Source organism: Ptychodera flava, chromosome 13 (assembly GCF_041260155.1).
Source record: "Ptychodera flava strain L36383 chromosome 13, AS_Pfla_20210202, whole genome shotgun sequence".
Taxonomy (NCBI): domain Eukaryota; kingdom Metazoa; phylum Hemichordata; class Enteropneusta; family Ptychoderidae; genus Ptychodera; species Ptychodera flava.
Genome location: NC_091940.1, coordinates 19,285,106 through 19,302,369, shown reverse-complemented (window position 1 = coordinate 19,302,369; position 17,264 = coordinate 19,285,106). Strand labels below are relative to the sequence as shown.

General features: G+C 38.8%; 1 protein-coding gene across 1 annotated transcript in view; it reads left to right on the top strand.

Annotated features, from left to right (window-relative positions):
- LOC139147721 (arylsulfatase B-like) overlaps window positions 1–16,226 on the top strand; it is a 21,440-nt gene extending 5,214 nt beyond the window's left edge. The window contains exons 8-17 of the mRNA XM_070718887.1: window positions 1–36; window positions 434–535; window positions 1,967–2,030; window positions 2,554–2,651; window positions 2,900–3,036; window positions 10,073–10,137; window positions 10,468–10,609; window positions 12,244–12,302; window positions 14,572–14,667; window positions 15,774–16,226. The exon at window positions 1–36 is cut by the window's left edge and continues 65 nt beyond it. Of these exons, the coding sequence (XP_070574988.1) occupies window positions 1–36; window positions 434–535; window positions 1,967–2,030; window positions 2,554–2,651; window positions 2,900–3,036; window positions 10,073–10,137; window positions 10,468–10,609; window positions 12,244–12,302; window positions 14,572–14,667; window positions 15,774–15,943 (969 nt within the window). The 3' untranslated portion in view covers window positions 15,944–16,226. The remainder of the gene's footprint in view (window positions 37–433; window positions 536–1,966; window positions 2,031–2,553; window positions 2,652–2,899; window positions 3,037–10,072; window positions 10,138–10,467; window positions 10,610–12,243; window positions 12,303–14,571; window positions 14,668–15,773) is intronic.
- The last annotated feature ends 1,038 nt before the right edge of the window (window positions 16,227–17,264 follow it).

Genomic DNA, 17,264 nt, shown 5'->3' with positions numbered 1-17,264 from the left:
GTTGACGACCCTGAAGATGCCTGTGTTTATTCTTCCGTAAGTCTCTTTAACGCAATTTCTATCTTCATGTATTTTTATCGTTTGAAGCATTTTTTGTCGGAAAGGAAGATCTCGCTGGCCGCGCACAGTGCCAATATAGGAGGAATGAATAAGTTCTGTTCTAAGTTGATTCGATTCCATGGAAAAATAAATGTAATATTTAGAACTAGAATGTCTCTATAGTGGTTTTAACCTCAACTAGGAAATCGAACGATTTTTACAAGCTGTTGACGACCCGACGATTACTCTTTTGTTTTGTTTTGTTTGTTATTTTTAATAATATCTCCATAGAAGCATAGACCCAGGGTCTGTGTGATAGGTGCGATAGTCCAAACTTGCATATTGAAAGCCAAACGCATCTTCTCTAACTTAAGTTTACTCTTTTATAATATAGGAATTGTTTAGGAGGAAAATGACTGAAAACATCCTTAACCACGATCCATCGATTCCCATGTTCCAATACTGTGCCTTCCAGCTGCCGCATACTCCGAGAAATGTAAGAATGTCCTTCATTTTTTGCCATCGGCGAAAAACTCATTTGCTGCCAAATAGATGCGTCACGATAGCCAACGTGTTTACACAATATTGTCGGCAGCGTTGAATGACCTCCTGTGCTCATAGACTAGGTCATTACTTTATGCGTGATAAGTGCTCATTCAAATGACGTCACATGCTGTTTTCATGACGTCAGTCATTGTATGGGTATCTGGCATGTGGTCCAGTTTTTTGTAAGTGTACTTGCGAGAATGCACTTGGGGGATAGATGGGGGACTCTCAAACTTTGCAACACGCTTTTAGTCTACCACTTGTGGAGCGCATTTTGAAGCTTATGGCGTAGCTAACGTTTTCACCAGCCTATATTTTATGTATAGGATAAAGCCCGAGTACGAGGGCTCTTCTGGTAGATAAAGTCCAACCCTACGATAAAATGTCTCGGCCTGCGGCCTCGACATTTTATCGTTGGGTCGACTTAAAAACTATCGCCCCTAACTGATATATTTTCGTTTTCAATGTGTTTACGTCAACCGTCCTCTTTGTCAATGTAACATTTTTAGGATATGAATTAAAACTTTTGTTTGTGAAATAGCCTTCCAATGTAATGGAACATCCTATAAATGCCCTTGGGCACATTAGTTTATGTTTGTACCACCGCAGATTTTGTGTTGCAGCTGGTTTCCGCTGTGTTACCAAATTTGAATATACGGGAAAAAACGTACCAGATGTCTACAGAATATGACATGTTCACTTTTGATGGGACAGTACTTTACTACGGCGCTGTCATTCGTTTCTGGAATTTGGTGACCAAGGCTTTACGAGTAAATAAAACACCCTGAATTGAGCACTCTGATTGGTCAATCAACAGTTGATAGTTTTTAAGAAATTAACACTTGATTTCCCCCATATAGTTAACTAGGAATGGTGGCCAATTTGAATTTAAAAGACCACTTAAAATTGATAATTTGTTTGTCAGGCACAAAACGTATAGAATGACCCCTATCTCGATTTCGATAAGGAATGATTGGCAAAAGTCCAAGTTTTTTTTTGATTTACGAGGCGCTCACTACCTTTAATAAATTTTATGATCAATTTAAATAACTGTATGCCTGTTATTTCCTGTGATATCAGGCTGTTTCTGCAATTTATTGATATTCTATGAATAGTGGTACAGTATACGGGTGAAATGCAGACAGCAATGCGATGAAGCCAGAACGCTTACAAGGCAATAAATGGAAAACAAAAAAATAGCTTGATACTATGAAAGGTGCCGCTTGTGTTTCATATTTTGAACCTGTAATATGTAGGATATAGTCAGATGCATAATAATAAATGTGTGTATGTTTCCATCAGTCTATTATAAAGCTTGGCTCAAATTTGGAATGTAGTGTTTTAAGAGCTGTATTTTTTATTTTACTTATGATTCATGTAGGTACCGCGCAAGTATTATGACATGTATCCTGATATTCTGGATCAAAATAGAAGAATATATTACGGTACACATTTCATTTGTATCCTGTTTGTAAAGAAAGTGTTTAACCTTTTTTTCGATATTTGATATGATATATGGCATGTGAAACCGGTGCCATGAACGTCTTACCAGAAAACTTTCGTGCTTTTGATTATAATTCGTGTGTCTTGTGGGTTTATTGTCGGTTTTTACATTCTATACCAGTAGAGGTTTTGCACCCATAAGTCACGAAGGGGAGGGGAGAGGAGGGGGCTAGGACGAGCTAGTGACGATGATGATACAGTAAACGAACGACAAAACGAGCAAAAACGTGGGTTTACGACAAGGCAACCGCTCGCAAGCCCTTTCTGTGATGAGCGTAACCCTTGCTCTGCCTTTCGGAGTTCACCTGTTGACATGAGCTGCACAGTTCAATGTACGTTTCACTCTCTTATCTTTCCTAAACTTTTTTTCAATACAGCAAGGACAGGTGGTTCATTGAACAGCTTTCTCCCAAAGTTTAAAGAAAAACGATTACATGCTCTTTTTTTTTCATTTGGGTCATGTAGGACAAATTACGTACATGGATGAAATCGTGAAAAACATAACTGACACCCTGATGCAGAAGGGTATGCTGGAAAACACGCTTTTTATCTTCCATTCAGATGTAAGTATTTATAAGAAAATCACACTCCCATTGGCAGATCAGTTCAACATATAGTCTTCTCGTGATATTCTTTCAGTTACATCAAGTTTGAAACTTATTATCATGATAATAATTATTGCGCGAGCTCGATGTTATCTATTTTTAGTTTCTCTAGTTTCACGGTCATCGGGCGTCCGAACGTTTTCTGTCCAACCCCGTTTCCTTCTCCCACCGTTGTAATTAGATTGTTTGTTTCAATGATCGTATAGAATGGCGGCGACACCGATGAAGGGTGCTCTAACCATCCATACAGAGGCAGTAAGGGTACGTACTTCGACGGTGGAATAAGACTGCAAGGATTTGTCTCCGGCTATGGCATAGAGAAGACTGGATACACCCACGAAGGGTAATGTCGTTTTTACTAAAACAAGTGTTTTTTTTCAGGATATGCATGGGTGGATGGATGGATGGTTGGTTGGTTGGTTGGTTGCATGGATGGTTGGTCGGTTGTATGAATGGTTGGGAATGGTTGGTTGGTTGGTTGCAAGGATGGTTGTTGGTTGTATGAATGGTTGGGAATGGTTGGTTGGTTGGTTGTAGGATGATTGGCTGGTTGTATGTATGGTTAGTTGGTTGTATAGACGGTTGGTTCGTTTGTTGGTTGCATAGGTGGTTATAGTTGGTTGTATGAATCGTCGGTTGGTTAGGTGGTTGGTTGTATGGATGAATGTTGGTTGGCTGCATTGATGGTTGTTTGTTTGCTTGGATGGTTAGTTGGTTGGTTGGTTGGTTGTAGGGTGGTTGGCTGTATGAATTGACGGTTTGTTGGTCAGTTGTATGTTAACCAGCCTGTGTTCTTTAGCTCACAGATTATGCAGATTACGTGCATTCATCGAAGTAAATTCAGTACAAATTGATTTGATGAATGATACACTCAGACTTATTTACGAAGGTGTGAATGATTTATGTGACTGCGGTCGCAAAGCCGAACAGTTTGTGGAGTGACTATGGTGTCCAATCCATGCCAAAATTACTACTTTGATTTTACAACACAACATGCCATTCCGAATTCTATTTTACAATTCAACATGCTATTTCACAACACAACATGCCATTCCGAATTCTATTTTACAATTCAACATGCTATTTCACAACACAACATGCCATTCCGAATTCTATTTTACAATTCAACATGCTATTTCACAACACAACATGCCATTCCGAATTCTATTTTACAATTCAACATGCTATTTCACAACACAACATGCCATTCCGAATTCTATTTTACAATTCAACATGCTGTTCTGAATTTCATTTCACAACACAACATGCCATTCCGAATTCTATTTTACAATTCAACATGCTATTTCACAACACAACATGCCATTCCGAATTCTATTTTACAATTCAACATGCTCTTCTGAATTTCATTTGACAACACAATATGCTCTTCCGAATTTCATTTGACAACACATCATGCCATTCCAAATCCTATTTCACAACTCAACATGCTCTTCCGAATTTCATTTGACAACACATCATGCCATTCCCAATCCTATTTCACAACTCAACATGCTCTTCCGAATTTCATTTGACAACACATCATGCCATTCCAAATCCTATTTCACAACTCAACATCCCATTCTAAACCTAGCTCTGCGGAGCAGGGCAGTGTTACTGGCTATCGAACAAGATTCAAAATGGCGGACGCGAAATGGTCCCCTCGCACAGAGAGAGAAATGCGAACTTTGCACAAGTCTAAAAACGCAGCTTAGCACATTGTGTATCTAAACAAGATGAGCGTGCTCGAAAACTAGGATCGATCACGATTTTAAATTAAAAATTGGCTGTTTTTGGAAAAGAAACTGCGCGCTGCAATCAGCAGTTTTGTCTATGGTGCACCGTGCGTGGGAGGCTTATCGTGAAAGACCGAGATTTACTATATGGCGTCTGATACGGATATGGTCCCATCGCATAGAGAGATGAAAGTGGGCTTTGTGTAAGTTCAAAAGCACAGCTTAGCTCATTGTGCATCTAGAACAAGTTGAGCGTGCTCAAAATAGGAGATGACGATCACGATTTTGGGTGAAAAAGACCGATTGTTTTCGGTGGAGAAACTGCGCGTTGCAACCAGCGGTTGGTTTTGCCTATGGCGGTCAGCAAGGCTGTGGTGGGAGGCCTTTAGCCGGCAAGGGGTGGACCATTGTCCAGGGGTTTCATTAAGTTTTGAAGTAGGGGGCTAGAATGGAAAAGTAGGCGGCTTGCAGCTGCCATGACCACAAAGCGGTCGTCGTCGGGGGAGGGTCCAGGAGGGGGTGTTCCCCCTCCCAGCCGAAGGCCGGAAACCCTGAAAAATGAGCTAAAATTTACTTTTTACAGCTTACAGTCACTTGAATTTCTAGTATTTCAGGAGCAGGGCAATTTGTGTTCATATTATAAAAGCCATTTGTCTCGGAGATTAGGCCTAAATATGATAATTCATAATTAAAAATGATAAAATGTGGTAATGTTGACGATAATTTGAACAAAGAAAACAAGTCTTTAGAGCCTCTATGCTTTTAGGAGGTAAACTATAATAATTCACTATTATTAATGATATAAATTTGATATGTAGATGATATTATACAGTGTTACATCTAGACAGGGGGATAGGGGATTCCCCCTCTGTTGAAATGTTGGCACCCCAATTAATTGTCAAGGGGACCACTCCCCCCTTCCATGAAATGGTGCCAGTCACACCTTAGAGGTAAAAGTAGAACACATGAACTGGTGAAATGCCCCCCGAAATTTTCTGGTAAAGGGGAAAATCCCCCTTATTGATGCCATCCTGGATGAAACACTCATAATGTTATGCTTAAAATTAAGAACTCTGATGTTTGGTATGGAAATCTGTAGATGAAGAAGAACTTTGATACCACTGGAGAGGTAAAAAGGATAATTTATATAGCGAATAATGATAAAAAATGACAATCATTACCATATTTCGCAAATAGAATCAAAGATCCTCAAAGTTATTTGACTATATGGGTATGCAAAGTATTAAAGAACCTTGATATAGGATACGGAAATTTGTACGTTCAGAAGCGCACATTTGGATTTAACCTGACGATCGCTTTTGAAGTGAATTTAGAGGTCTGATCGTATTTTAACCACTATGGGCGACGTTCTTAAGTGTTGGCGTCGATAGACCGAAGAGCAGTACATATCATACATCCAGCTGGTTATATTCCTTCACAATTACGCCTACCGCAGTGCAACGTACATCGGCTTACTAAAATTCCGACTGTAATCGGAAAGTTTTTCGTGAGAAAAAAAATCAGGTCATTGCCTTCGAAAACAGTTTAAATCAACGTAATTATCCTTCTCTTGTTTCTTGGTCCACTTCAAAACCGAGGATCGTACAGCGAAGCTTGACCTTGCGACCACTTCCGTCTTCATTTGTTCATCGACCATTTTGAGTTGAGCTAACGACGGCCGACAGGTGTAGTATGCACGTTTTCATTACCGTATATAAAGGTCACCAAATAGGAATCAGCAATTCAGGTAGCCAATAGAATCGTAAATTGCAATTCCGATTTTTATTGAGGCAGTATACGCAAGACCGTGCTGCATCGTAGTACAAGGCGATCGTAGTAGTCGCTCGTCTTCTAAATTTTGTTTCACATAAAAGCCGTTGAAAAGTTTGATTACACAGCTAGTGAAACTTGTCCGTATCATTTCAGAAGGTAAAAAAATTTTAGCTATGAAAGAGTTCAAATTTCCAAAAAAGTAGCCGGCGAAATCGTGAGAGTAACCGGTCAATTTCGCCGGCTGCCGGCTCTTAATGAAACCCCTGTAATTGGGGAGTGGAAAATTTTCGAAAAAAAAAATTCCCCACAAATTTCAATAAAAATAATCAGCCAAAGAAACTTGAGAAAAACAGATGACGCACTTAGGAAAAAGAAAAAAAAATTCCGTCAAAAGTTACTTTCTGAAACACATTTTATTTTAGTCTGCATCAGATATACTATGATTCTTTGGCCAAGAGGAGGGGGGGGGGGGGCGATCTGAAGGGTATAATCGTGGCCAGTAAATGAAGTAACTTTTTTATTTTATAACTTTTTGTTCTGTTTATCACATTTTTTCTTTCACTGAAGTTTGGCATCGTAAAGTAATTCGAGATATAAGATAATATAAAAATCATATCTGTGATATCGATTGTTAACAACTGTATTGTGGGTCTTTACACTATGATTAATTAACAAGAATCAACAATTTAGGCAGCTTGCATCGGTACATAAAATGGGAAATATTCACCAACCATATGACAAACAATCAGTTTCCCACCACAGCCCTGCTGACCGCCATAGGCAAAACCAACCACTGGTTGCAACGCGCAGTTTCTCCACCGAAAACAATCGGTTTTTTCACCCAAAATCGTGATCGATCTCCTATTTTGAGCACGCTCAACTTGTCTAGATGCACGATGAGCTAAGCTGTGCTTTTGAACTTACACAAAGCCCACTTTCATCTCTCTATGCGATGGGACCATATCCGTATCAGACGCCATATAGTAAGGGGAGAACCATTTGATTTCTGGGGGGGGATATGGAGGATTTTGAGGAAAAAAAATTGTCACCAGGTGAGAGAGAAGAAAAAAAAATTGATCCTGTCATGGCCTGAGAAAAAAAATTGTCATAACAGACAGAAGAGAAAAAAAAAATTGTCACAATGCACCAGAAATAAGCAAAATTTGGAAACCTTATTCTCATGTATTCTTTGCCGGCGCGCCGCCATAGGCGGCGCAAATGTTTTACCACATGCAATTCTTATGTTTCTTTCCCCAGCACTTATGATATAAGCATGCACTACATAGGTCTACTTTACACCTCAGTACACTCAATGTTTTCCTTCCTTTTCTGACCCAAGAAATCATATTTCAGGATTTCTGTTGCAATATCTCAATGGCATAGGCACTATCTAAAGGGGACTATTTGACTTCTGTAAATTGTGAAAATTTAAAACACAAGACAGGAGTCGATAAACTAAGTGTTAAAACCAATATATTATTTTCTCAATATAAATTTGTCAGAAAGATGTACCTTGACAATGAAAAATTGAGGAACAACAAATATAATGAAATACAATGTGTGAGCCTTGTTTTTCTTACCACAAACACCGGATCGCAAACATATCATATTCAGGTTTTCATTAGAACCTGGCAGCTGGAGAAATGACACAAGAAGGTCACAGATTTTCTGTTCCTGTATATTCATTTGTCTTCAGTCTCTGGCAAACAGAACTGTTTTTCACAAATGTATTGTCATTGTTTGGTTGTTGAATATTGTGACTCAAAAACTGATCATGCATAAAATGTAAAAAAATATTGCAGTGTTCAATGTCATTTTCAAACAGTTTTACTGAGTGCAAAATAAACGAGTGCAAAACAAACTGAAACTCCTCTCAGATTGCACTATTAAACACATCAATTTCTCAAATTTCCAATACGAGAGGGGAACCCCTCTCTTGCTCTCCCCCTTGGGTATTCTAACAGTTTCACTTAGTAAAAAAATTAAAAAACACCTCTCAGATTGCACCAGACTGCACCATTGCACACATCAATATCTTAAAAATTTCCATGCAAGATAGGGGAAAGCCCCTGTGACACTTTCCCCCTAAGCCTCTCTCATGTTCTCCCCGTGTACTTTCAAATTCTGCCCGGTCAGATATCCTAGTGAAAACCCTGTCATAATATCCATCCAAATTAAACAATATACTATATGATTAGATACTGCGTGATCTTTTATATCTTTATTTTATTGTGACTTTGAATTTCATTTTGATGTGTTCACCTTTTTTGAACCATCATGAGATAACTGATGATAGTCTAGCAGGGTACATCAGGATTTGAAAGGTCTTAAAAAAAGACTTTACTGTTGCTGTATTTTGTAAATTTTACAATTTCATGTATTGGTATTTAACTTTTCTAAGTGGGGGATCAGTCAAAATTTCAGAGTTAGAGAGGGAGGTTACTCAAATTCATCATGGTTGGCGAGGGGGGAGGGGTCACTCGAAATTTCGGAGTTTCAGGCCGTAAATAATGACAGCTCCCTTATATACAACGCATTACAAACTTGATGACCAATAAAAAAAAATTTGCACTGCTACTCCATTTGAAAAAAAAAAGAAATTGATGCAGGTCTGACAGTAGAAAAAAGAAATTGCTGTCACTCTGACAGGAAAAAAAACTTTGCTCCCATACCCACTTCCTCCATACCCCCCCCCCCAGAAATCAAATGGTTCTCCCCTAAATTTCTTTCACGATAAGCCTCCCACGCACGGTGCACCATAGACAAAACTGCTGATTGCAGCGCGCAGTTTCTTTTCCAAAAACAGCCAATTTTTAATTTAAAATCGTGATCGATCCTAGTTTTCGAGCACGCTCATCTTGTTTAGATACACAATGTGCTGCTGGTCTTGTGCAAAGTTCGCATTTCTCTCTCTGTGCGAGGGGACCATTTCACGTCCGCCATTTTGAATCTTGTTCGATAGCCAGTAACACTGCCCTGCTCCGCAGAGCTAGGTTTAGAATGGGATGTTGAGTTGTGAAATAGGATTTGGAATGGCATGATGTGTTGTCAAATGAAATTCGGAAGAGCATGTTGAGTTGTGAAATAGGAGTATGTGTTGTCAAATGAAATTCGGAAGAGCATGTTGAGTTGTGAAATAGGATTTGGAATGGCATGTTGTGTTGTCAAATGAAATTCGGAAGAGCATGTTGTGTTGTCAAATGAAATTCAGAAGAGCATGTTGAATTGTAAAATAGAATTCGGAATGGCATGTTGTGTTGTGAAATAGCATGTTGAATTGTAAAATAGAATTCGGAAGAGCATGTTGTGTTGTGAAATGAAATTCAGAACAGCATGTTGAATTGTAAATAGAATTCGGAATGGCATGTTGTGTTGTGAAATAGCATGTTGAATTGTAAAATAGAATTCGGAATGGCATGTTGTGTTGTAAAATCAAAGTAGTAATTTTGGCATGGATTGGACACCATAGAGTGACCACCTATGAGTCAGGCCTGCTCCCGAAAAGATTCTATATCCATGCGAATGGGGAAATACAAGTATAACGTACAAATTGTTTTTTATCACAGTATTAAAACGTCAGCCTTCGTTCCACTTGCATTGAGCGCGTCAGGAGGAATGCGTGAGAGCATGGATGTAAAAAAGAAACACCAATAGTGAGAGCGACGTTCACATTACAAAGTTTAGGTTGTGCCTGCAGCGACGTCGATAGGTGATTGAAAGGTGGGAGATTCAAGTACAGTGAGAACGCGGACAAGGTAGTTCCTATCATACACTTGCGCTTGACCCAGATGCGGCTCTTGGAAGGAGTTTGAAGCTAGCACCTGTGGCGATAATTGGTAATCAAACCTTTCTATTATTATTACTGTTTTGTAGAATGTTCCACGTTACTGATATGCATCCCACTCTTGTCCAGGGATTGGTTGGTGGAGAAATCAGTGGTAAGTGATTTTCACAAAAACGCCGGAAGGTGCCACTGGGGGACGGCCCGTAACTTTTTTCAGTGGTCTAGACTTACTTCACAGTTCGTAGATTCTTTTAGTCAATATTTAAAATGTGCAATGAAGCGCTCAAAGTAGTGCACACTGCACAGTCGTATATTTTAGGTAAAATTGTCGTGTAAAACATGCTAGTCTGCTACATTTGAACCCGGTTAAAAAAGATATGTGTGGTTCGATAAAAGATAGAACTATACTCCGAGCCCGAAACTTTGAGTAAAAGACACTTCACAGTATCTTCCCCAATCCATGGATTTCTATCTCAATCAACAGATAATCTGGACGGGATAAATGTCTGGGAAGCAATTTCGACGGGGGCAGATTCTCCTCGAACAGAATTTCTCATCACTGTTGACACTGAGTATGCCGATCGGCCGAAAGACGACAAGATGGGTGCAAACATCAGCGCAATAAGGTAAGTGTTTCTGCCTACCATGGCATAACGACGGCCCGATCAGTGGGGTATCACTGTAAGTAGTGGCGGGCTGCGCAAACTTTACCCTTCCCGCTCGTCAGTCGACTTTGTGGTTAGATCGGTAACCGTGCCGGGAACAGGAAATGCGTTACACTGCGTACACCATCGAGTTTTTAATGATGTAAATGTATAGGGGAAATCAGTCTCAGCCAAAGTGCACGCGTAGGTGTAAATACAACAAGATTGAAGTTAAGGTAGAACGCGCCTCGGGGATAGATATTCGGACTCTCAGACTTTTACAATTCTTTTCTGATCTGACACTTGTGGGGGCGCATTTTAAAGCTCTTATAGTGTAAGAAAAAATTCCACCGTCTTAGCTTTTCGAAAATCGAAAATTTTATTTTTCTCCATACAGTAAACACTGGGATGGCGGCCATTTTGAATTTCAAATATCGGTAAATCTTGGCAAATTTGTCTAGCGCCAAAATTTACACACTCAATGATCACTGATTTTTATTCTTTATTTGGTAAGAAAACGGTTGAAAGTTTCATTGGGGAAAGTTTGAGTAAAAGTTTAAGTCTTTCACTTTCGAGGCGCATACTACAAAACAAACTTGTAGATGTCGCAAACATCTGGTCAGCCCCTTTTCGTTGCTAAATCTCACAACTTCTCTTACGACAGAGCATTATCTGAAGGAAACCGTTTACAACTCCAAAAAATATATGATTTTAAGGCATGGAACTAACCGTAGACTGTGCAGTAACAGCCAGTTCATTTTGCTATCACAGGACAGCACGACATTCTACATTAAAAAATTTGTAAGATATCAAATATATATATAGCATTTAGTATCGATACCAGAATATCGGTATCGATATTAAAGTCTAGTATACAGTATAAGGCAATTACATACAATGCTATAGATAATATGATACACAACTAGTATCGGATATTATGGTACTACAGCCTACGTTTTCAATACTACACTATTTGTACAGTCGTCTCTAATCTAAAGATGCCCATATATGGTCAAATGGGCGTTCCTTGGCATTCGAAATGCTCATGTGAGGTCGCAGTTTTTAAAAAGCGGCCACCCGCTTAAAATCTGTGATTGGTTAGATTTTCTCTTTCCATGGTAACTGTGGCAAAATTGGAACAGGTGACAGTATACCTTTAACTTAGTCTGTATCCGGACAATGTCGCACTTCAAAAATAACTTATAGTATCAAATCACGTCGGCAGTGTGATGTAGGCGACATTTTATCACAACTTTGGCTGGTCCTAACAATGTTACACCTCAAAAATGCCTGATGATATCTTTCCGATACGTATCATCTGGTATCGCCTACGGTTTCAAACTTGACGGTGTCCTATCACAGCCTTGCTTAGATCCCGACATTGTCGAAGCTCAAAAATATCCCGAAATATCGGATACAATCGATAATATCGTTTCGTACGGTCTTAAGTTTTTAGTCAAATAAACTAGAAGATACTAGATAGTAATATCGACAGTATCCGATAATATCGGATATTTATTGGCAGCACGTCATAGGAAATATCAGTCTTTCATTTTTAAAATTCAAAATGAGATGCATCGGGTTAATCAGTTCAATTTGCATTTCACTGATTTCAGAGTCGGTGACTACAAACTCATGGTAGGATTCCCGTCATTCTCATACGTCACACAGACTTGTAAGTAGGAGAGAGAGAGAGAGAGAGAGAGAGAGAGAGAGAGAGAGAGAGAGAGAGAGAGAGAGAGAGAGAGAGAGAGAGAGAGAGAGAGAGAGAGAGAGAGTACGGGGGGGGGGATTTGCGATTTTTGAACTAGACGATTACCGTACGACCAGGTCATCATCAGAAGTTGGAATCTCCACATGGTATGTAATCGTATAGACTGAGTCGTGTACTCTAATTTATCTTTACTTTTATTTACATAAATAGACGATGGCGATATTTCCACTGACTTAGATATGTTTTCTTAATAGCAAGTCTCTCTCTCTCTCTCTCTCTCTCTCTCTCTCTCTCTCTCTCTCTCTCTCTCTCTCTCTCTAGATCTCTCTCTCTCTACTGATCTCTCTCTCTCTCTCTCTCTCTCAGGCTCACCATGTTCGGCCGATGATGTTAGGCTGCACTCACACAAACTGGTTTGGGGAGCTGGAAGAATTCAGGGGGATTCGTAAATTCTGGAGGGGTGGGGGGTAGTCGAGGGCCCTATAGGGGGAGCTGAAAATATTTTGATTCGCAACATTTTGATATCATCCAATTGTTCTAATGTTAGTAATAATTTAACAAAGTCAGAACCCTTTTGTCTCATTTTATGACTTAAATCTCGAAAAAATCTAAAAATGTATGGATGCCATTTAAGTTCATAAAAACAACAAGTTAGCCTTGTAACGTGGCAGAACGTGCAACTGTTGATGATTGTTTTAAATATTTCTATGCAATGTATAAAATACTGTTTCTTGCTTTCTCTCTACAGCACGCTGAAACACACAATATTCAGTTTGCCAACAAAGCCTGTGTACTTCTAAATGTTGGTGACAACTGAATTAGAGTCCAGACTGGAAGTCATTTGTCGATGATACAAATGCACAGTACATCTACACAGGTTGTGTTTGCAAGCTGAATACTGGACAGTTCAACATGCTGAAGGGAGTAAAACAAGAACGCAGTTGTATAAACTGAACAAAAATATTGTCAAAATACAAAGTTGATACAGCTACAGCTACTGGCCTGCTACTGCCTATGGGCAGTGTCACTGCCATTGCATACTGGCAGTGACAGTGATAGCTCTGATGTAGTTGAAGACAACTGGGTCATATAGACAGTCGATTGACAGTGAACATACATGTACACAAGACCAGAGAGCAACGCATGGAAGACTATGAGACTTAACAGTTACCAGGGATTTTTGAATTATGGCATATGAGAATAATCAAATATTAGAGAAAAAGATGGGGTCACCATGTTTGATTTTCTTCAAAAGTACGATGAAAAATCACGTTTTTTCAAGAAAATCACTTAAAATCAATATATAAAGTCATTCCTTTCAAGTTCATGCAGTGAATGAAATTTTCACATCTCACCGTACAATGACACGAAAGTGAAACTTTGGACAGTAAAACAGACTAATTTAAATAAAAAAATATGTGACTAAACGGAATCATTTGTTTTCACCGAATTTGCCATTATTACACCCAATGTTTATTTGATGGAATATTTTAAGCTTCTAATATTGTCAATTTTGTAAAATATTTATAAGTAGCATCTAAGTCGTTTATCATGTCTGGTGCTATTGAAAAAAAATTCGGTAGGTAACTGTCCTGAATTTTTCACAATTTGGCAAAATGTAGCCAGGAATTCACAATTTGCATACTCTCTCATGACTGTAATTTTTGTGTGCTCTTCAGCTAGTGCCATTGACCTGGCCAGAGTTGGATTAACTCAAGTCAGGTTAAACTGATAATTCAAAAAGTCAATTGATGCATTTAAAAATAGATCAATTTCAGAACTTGCCTCGGGAATATGGCTCTACAATCTACTGATAAGATGTAGTGTTGAACATCTGCGTGCAGAACTACGCAATACATGTTTATTTTACTCTGCGCGCATACCTAATACATATGCGGCTATGGGGGACTTGAAAAATTTTGATCATAAGCTTATAGACGGGGGGCTTGAAAAAGTTTGAGGGTATTGAGGGGGGGGGGTCGTACGACAAAAAATAAGATTTAGATCGCGATTCCTCCAGCCGCCCCCCAACCATTTTTGTGAACGCAGCCTTATTGGATCTCAACAGCAACGAACGGAGGTTATTTAAACATACTGTTTCGCAGTAAAACCTAACATGCGCTAATGTGACACGAACGTGAACAGAGTTGTTTCGTGTTATATCTGTATAGACACCAATGCTATTGCAATAGCGCTGAATTGATCACATGCAAGTTTCGTTACATTGCAGTCGGTTGGTACCCACCGCTGAACACGGAAATTCCAACAGTGATACCGCCACCTGCCGGAGAGAAGGGAGCGGATGTTTTCTTATACAATCTCGCAGGTCAGTGGAATTTATTAAAAAAAAACACAGCAGATGAAATATATTTATTTTATTTATTTACAATGAAGGATTTCCCATTTACAATCACAAATCGGAAAAAATGACCCAATAAGGTTGTAATCTTCAATGGAGTCCTTTAAACAATAACAGCAAAAAATAAAAGTTAAAGTCTAAAAAACTGTAAGAACTAAAAATAATACAACTGCGAATAAAGCATCACGGAAAAGTTATTTTTCTACATTTGCCACCATAAAAGTTTTCAATTGGCTTTTAAAAACATTAAAATTAGTGCTACATCTTAAAGTGTCTGGTAATGAATTCCTGTGTTCTGCTGCAGGCATAGCAAACGTTCTCTGCCCACTTAAAGTACCGAATTTCGGAAGAAACAATTTTCTGTTCAATTCAAATACTTTTTCAATTCTTTTATTTAAAGTCAGTTTTAAAATTTAGCCAGAGACTAATATCACTGAAAAAGCAAAATAAATACATCCAAAAACATTTACAGAAAAACAGTTAATCTATCTCGATACAATGTAGATTTACACAAAGAACCCGTCCATGATTGTACCATAGTTTTGAAATCAGGTAAATCAGTACAATTTTTCATGTTTTGGGGTAGTGAGTTCCAAAACCTTGCACCGTAATTTGAAAAAGACTGTAGTCCATCCCACAGTTCTTGAGTTTTTCATGCATCGTCATAGTTGTGATTTGTTTCTTAAATTATACTTAACATGTTTGGTTTAAACAAATCCAACATAAAACAAGGAGACAATTTATTAACAATTTTAAAACTTCAGTGATGATCGAGCGCTTCCTTGATAATTCTACTTTCGCTAAAGCGGCCTTTTGTAATAAGGTACTAGAGCTTGAAGTAAAATCGTTGAAGACAAATTTCAAAGCCCTGTGTGGAAGCTGCACGTGTGTAATAAGCGTGATCATTTCTGAGTGGAACGATTGCTTCTATAGGATAAGATGGCGCTAAATTTATGATACACAGATTGAAATATCATCCCAAACCTTGTAGACCTAATGTGGGTGATTGATATCTCCAATGGTCAAATGACACAAATGAAAACCACTCTAGAATATTTGTATTTCCTTTCCAGACGACCCCTATGAGGGAACTAATTTAGCTTCCGAAATGCCGGACAAAGTTGCCGAACTTCGTGAGAAGCTCCTGCCCTACGAAGCTAGCGCGTGGACCTTTTGGCCCGAGGCAACAGATGCCGCCGACCCCGATAATTTCAACAACTTTTGGGACGTCGGCTGGTGTTAAAGCCGCTGATCAACTTGTCGTAGACCAGAGACGAGGCTAATTGACGACTCGACACGAGAATCCCGAATACAATACATCGATACATGAACATTTCGTTTTATGATAATCATGCGTGCTCCCAGCTATTCTCACTATCCTGTGTAGAAGACAAACGTATGGCACAAATTATTGACGTTGCCCAGCTGTGTGTTTAACGTAGTGGTGACGGTTTAGAATTACATTGTTTATTCCTCTTTGATGTTGAAGAGATCACGAAATAAACGACCACATTTATCAAGCAGCATATATTTTGTCATCAACTTTATAACCACCTACATCTCCTGAAAAAATAGGTTTGAAAATTTTCTCACCAGAACTCACCCAAGTGCCCAATCACTCCACTAACTAAAATATATCAACGGTCTGTTCCCAAAGGCACCGCCGTAGTTGACAAATCTTTTTAAATAGTGTAGTAGAAAGGGCCTTTCTGCTACACTAAAAGCGCTGTCAACGACAGCGGCCCCTTTATCTGTTCCCTACAGACAAGCACGTCTTTGAAGTCTGCCAAGATTCTGAAAACGTTAACATCAATGGCAATGCAGTCACAACACGACAACCCGGTTGAATCTTCTCTTTTCACGAAAGCAAACTATCGATGAGTGCCCTGTCTAAACTCTGCAGCGACCAAAACAGTTTTCCGTTTGGTAAACATAAAATTACCATGATAGTAGACTGCCACTCTTACCCACAGGCGAACTAGGAGTAAATAGTATATGAAACATAATATTGTTTTCGCAATTGTTAAAAGATTATATCATGACTAGGAAATATTCATATCAATGAAATGGTATCAGCATTTCATCAGGATTGAGCTTTCTTTGTGCTTATCAGCATTCGGATAAGATCGCTTAACGTGTATGCATTACTAGTGTGTGACATGGGCCGGGTCGTCCAATACACGGTGAAAGTATCCTGTGATATTATCAGTGATTTTATCGAGTACTGTCAGGCAGAAAGGACCCTAGGCCTGATGAAATACAAAGACAGTTTTTATATCGATATTTCATAATCATGATTATCATTTTAATACTAACAAATAATGGAATATTTCTAACTTAGACTATTTACTTCTATTTCGCCAGTGTGTAACAGCCCTCGAGGAGGTACCCGTTTACTTAGACGTACGGTAATTGCATATATACGTGTAAAAATGGTGAGTTTTACCCAAAAACGGGTCAAGAAACAACGACTGTAGAAAGTAGATACTTAAATGAAAGGTTACTATACGTAGCAGAAAGTATTCTTCCCATTCACAATTCCAGTTTTTTTACCGAGACATTGG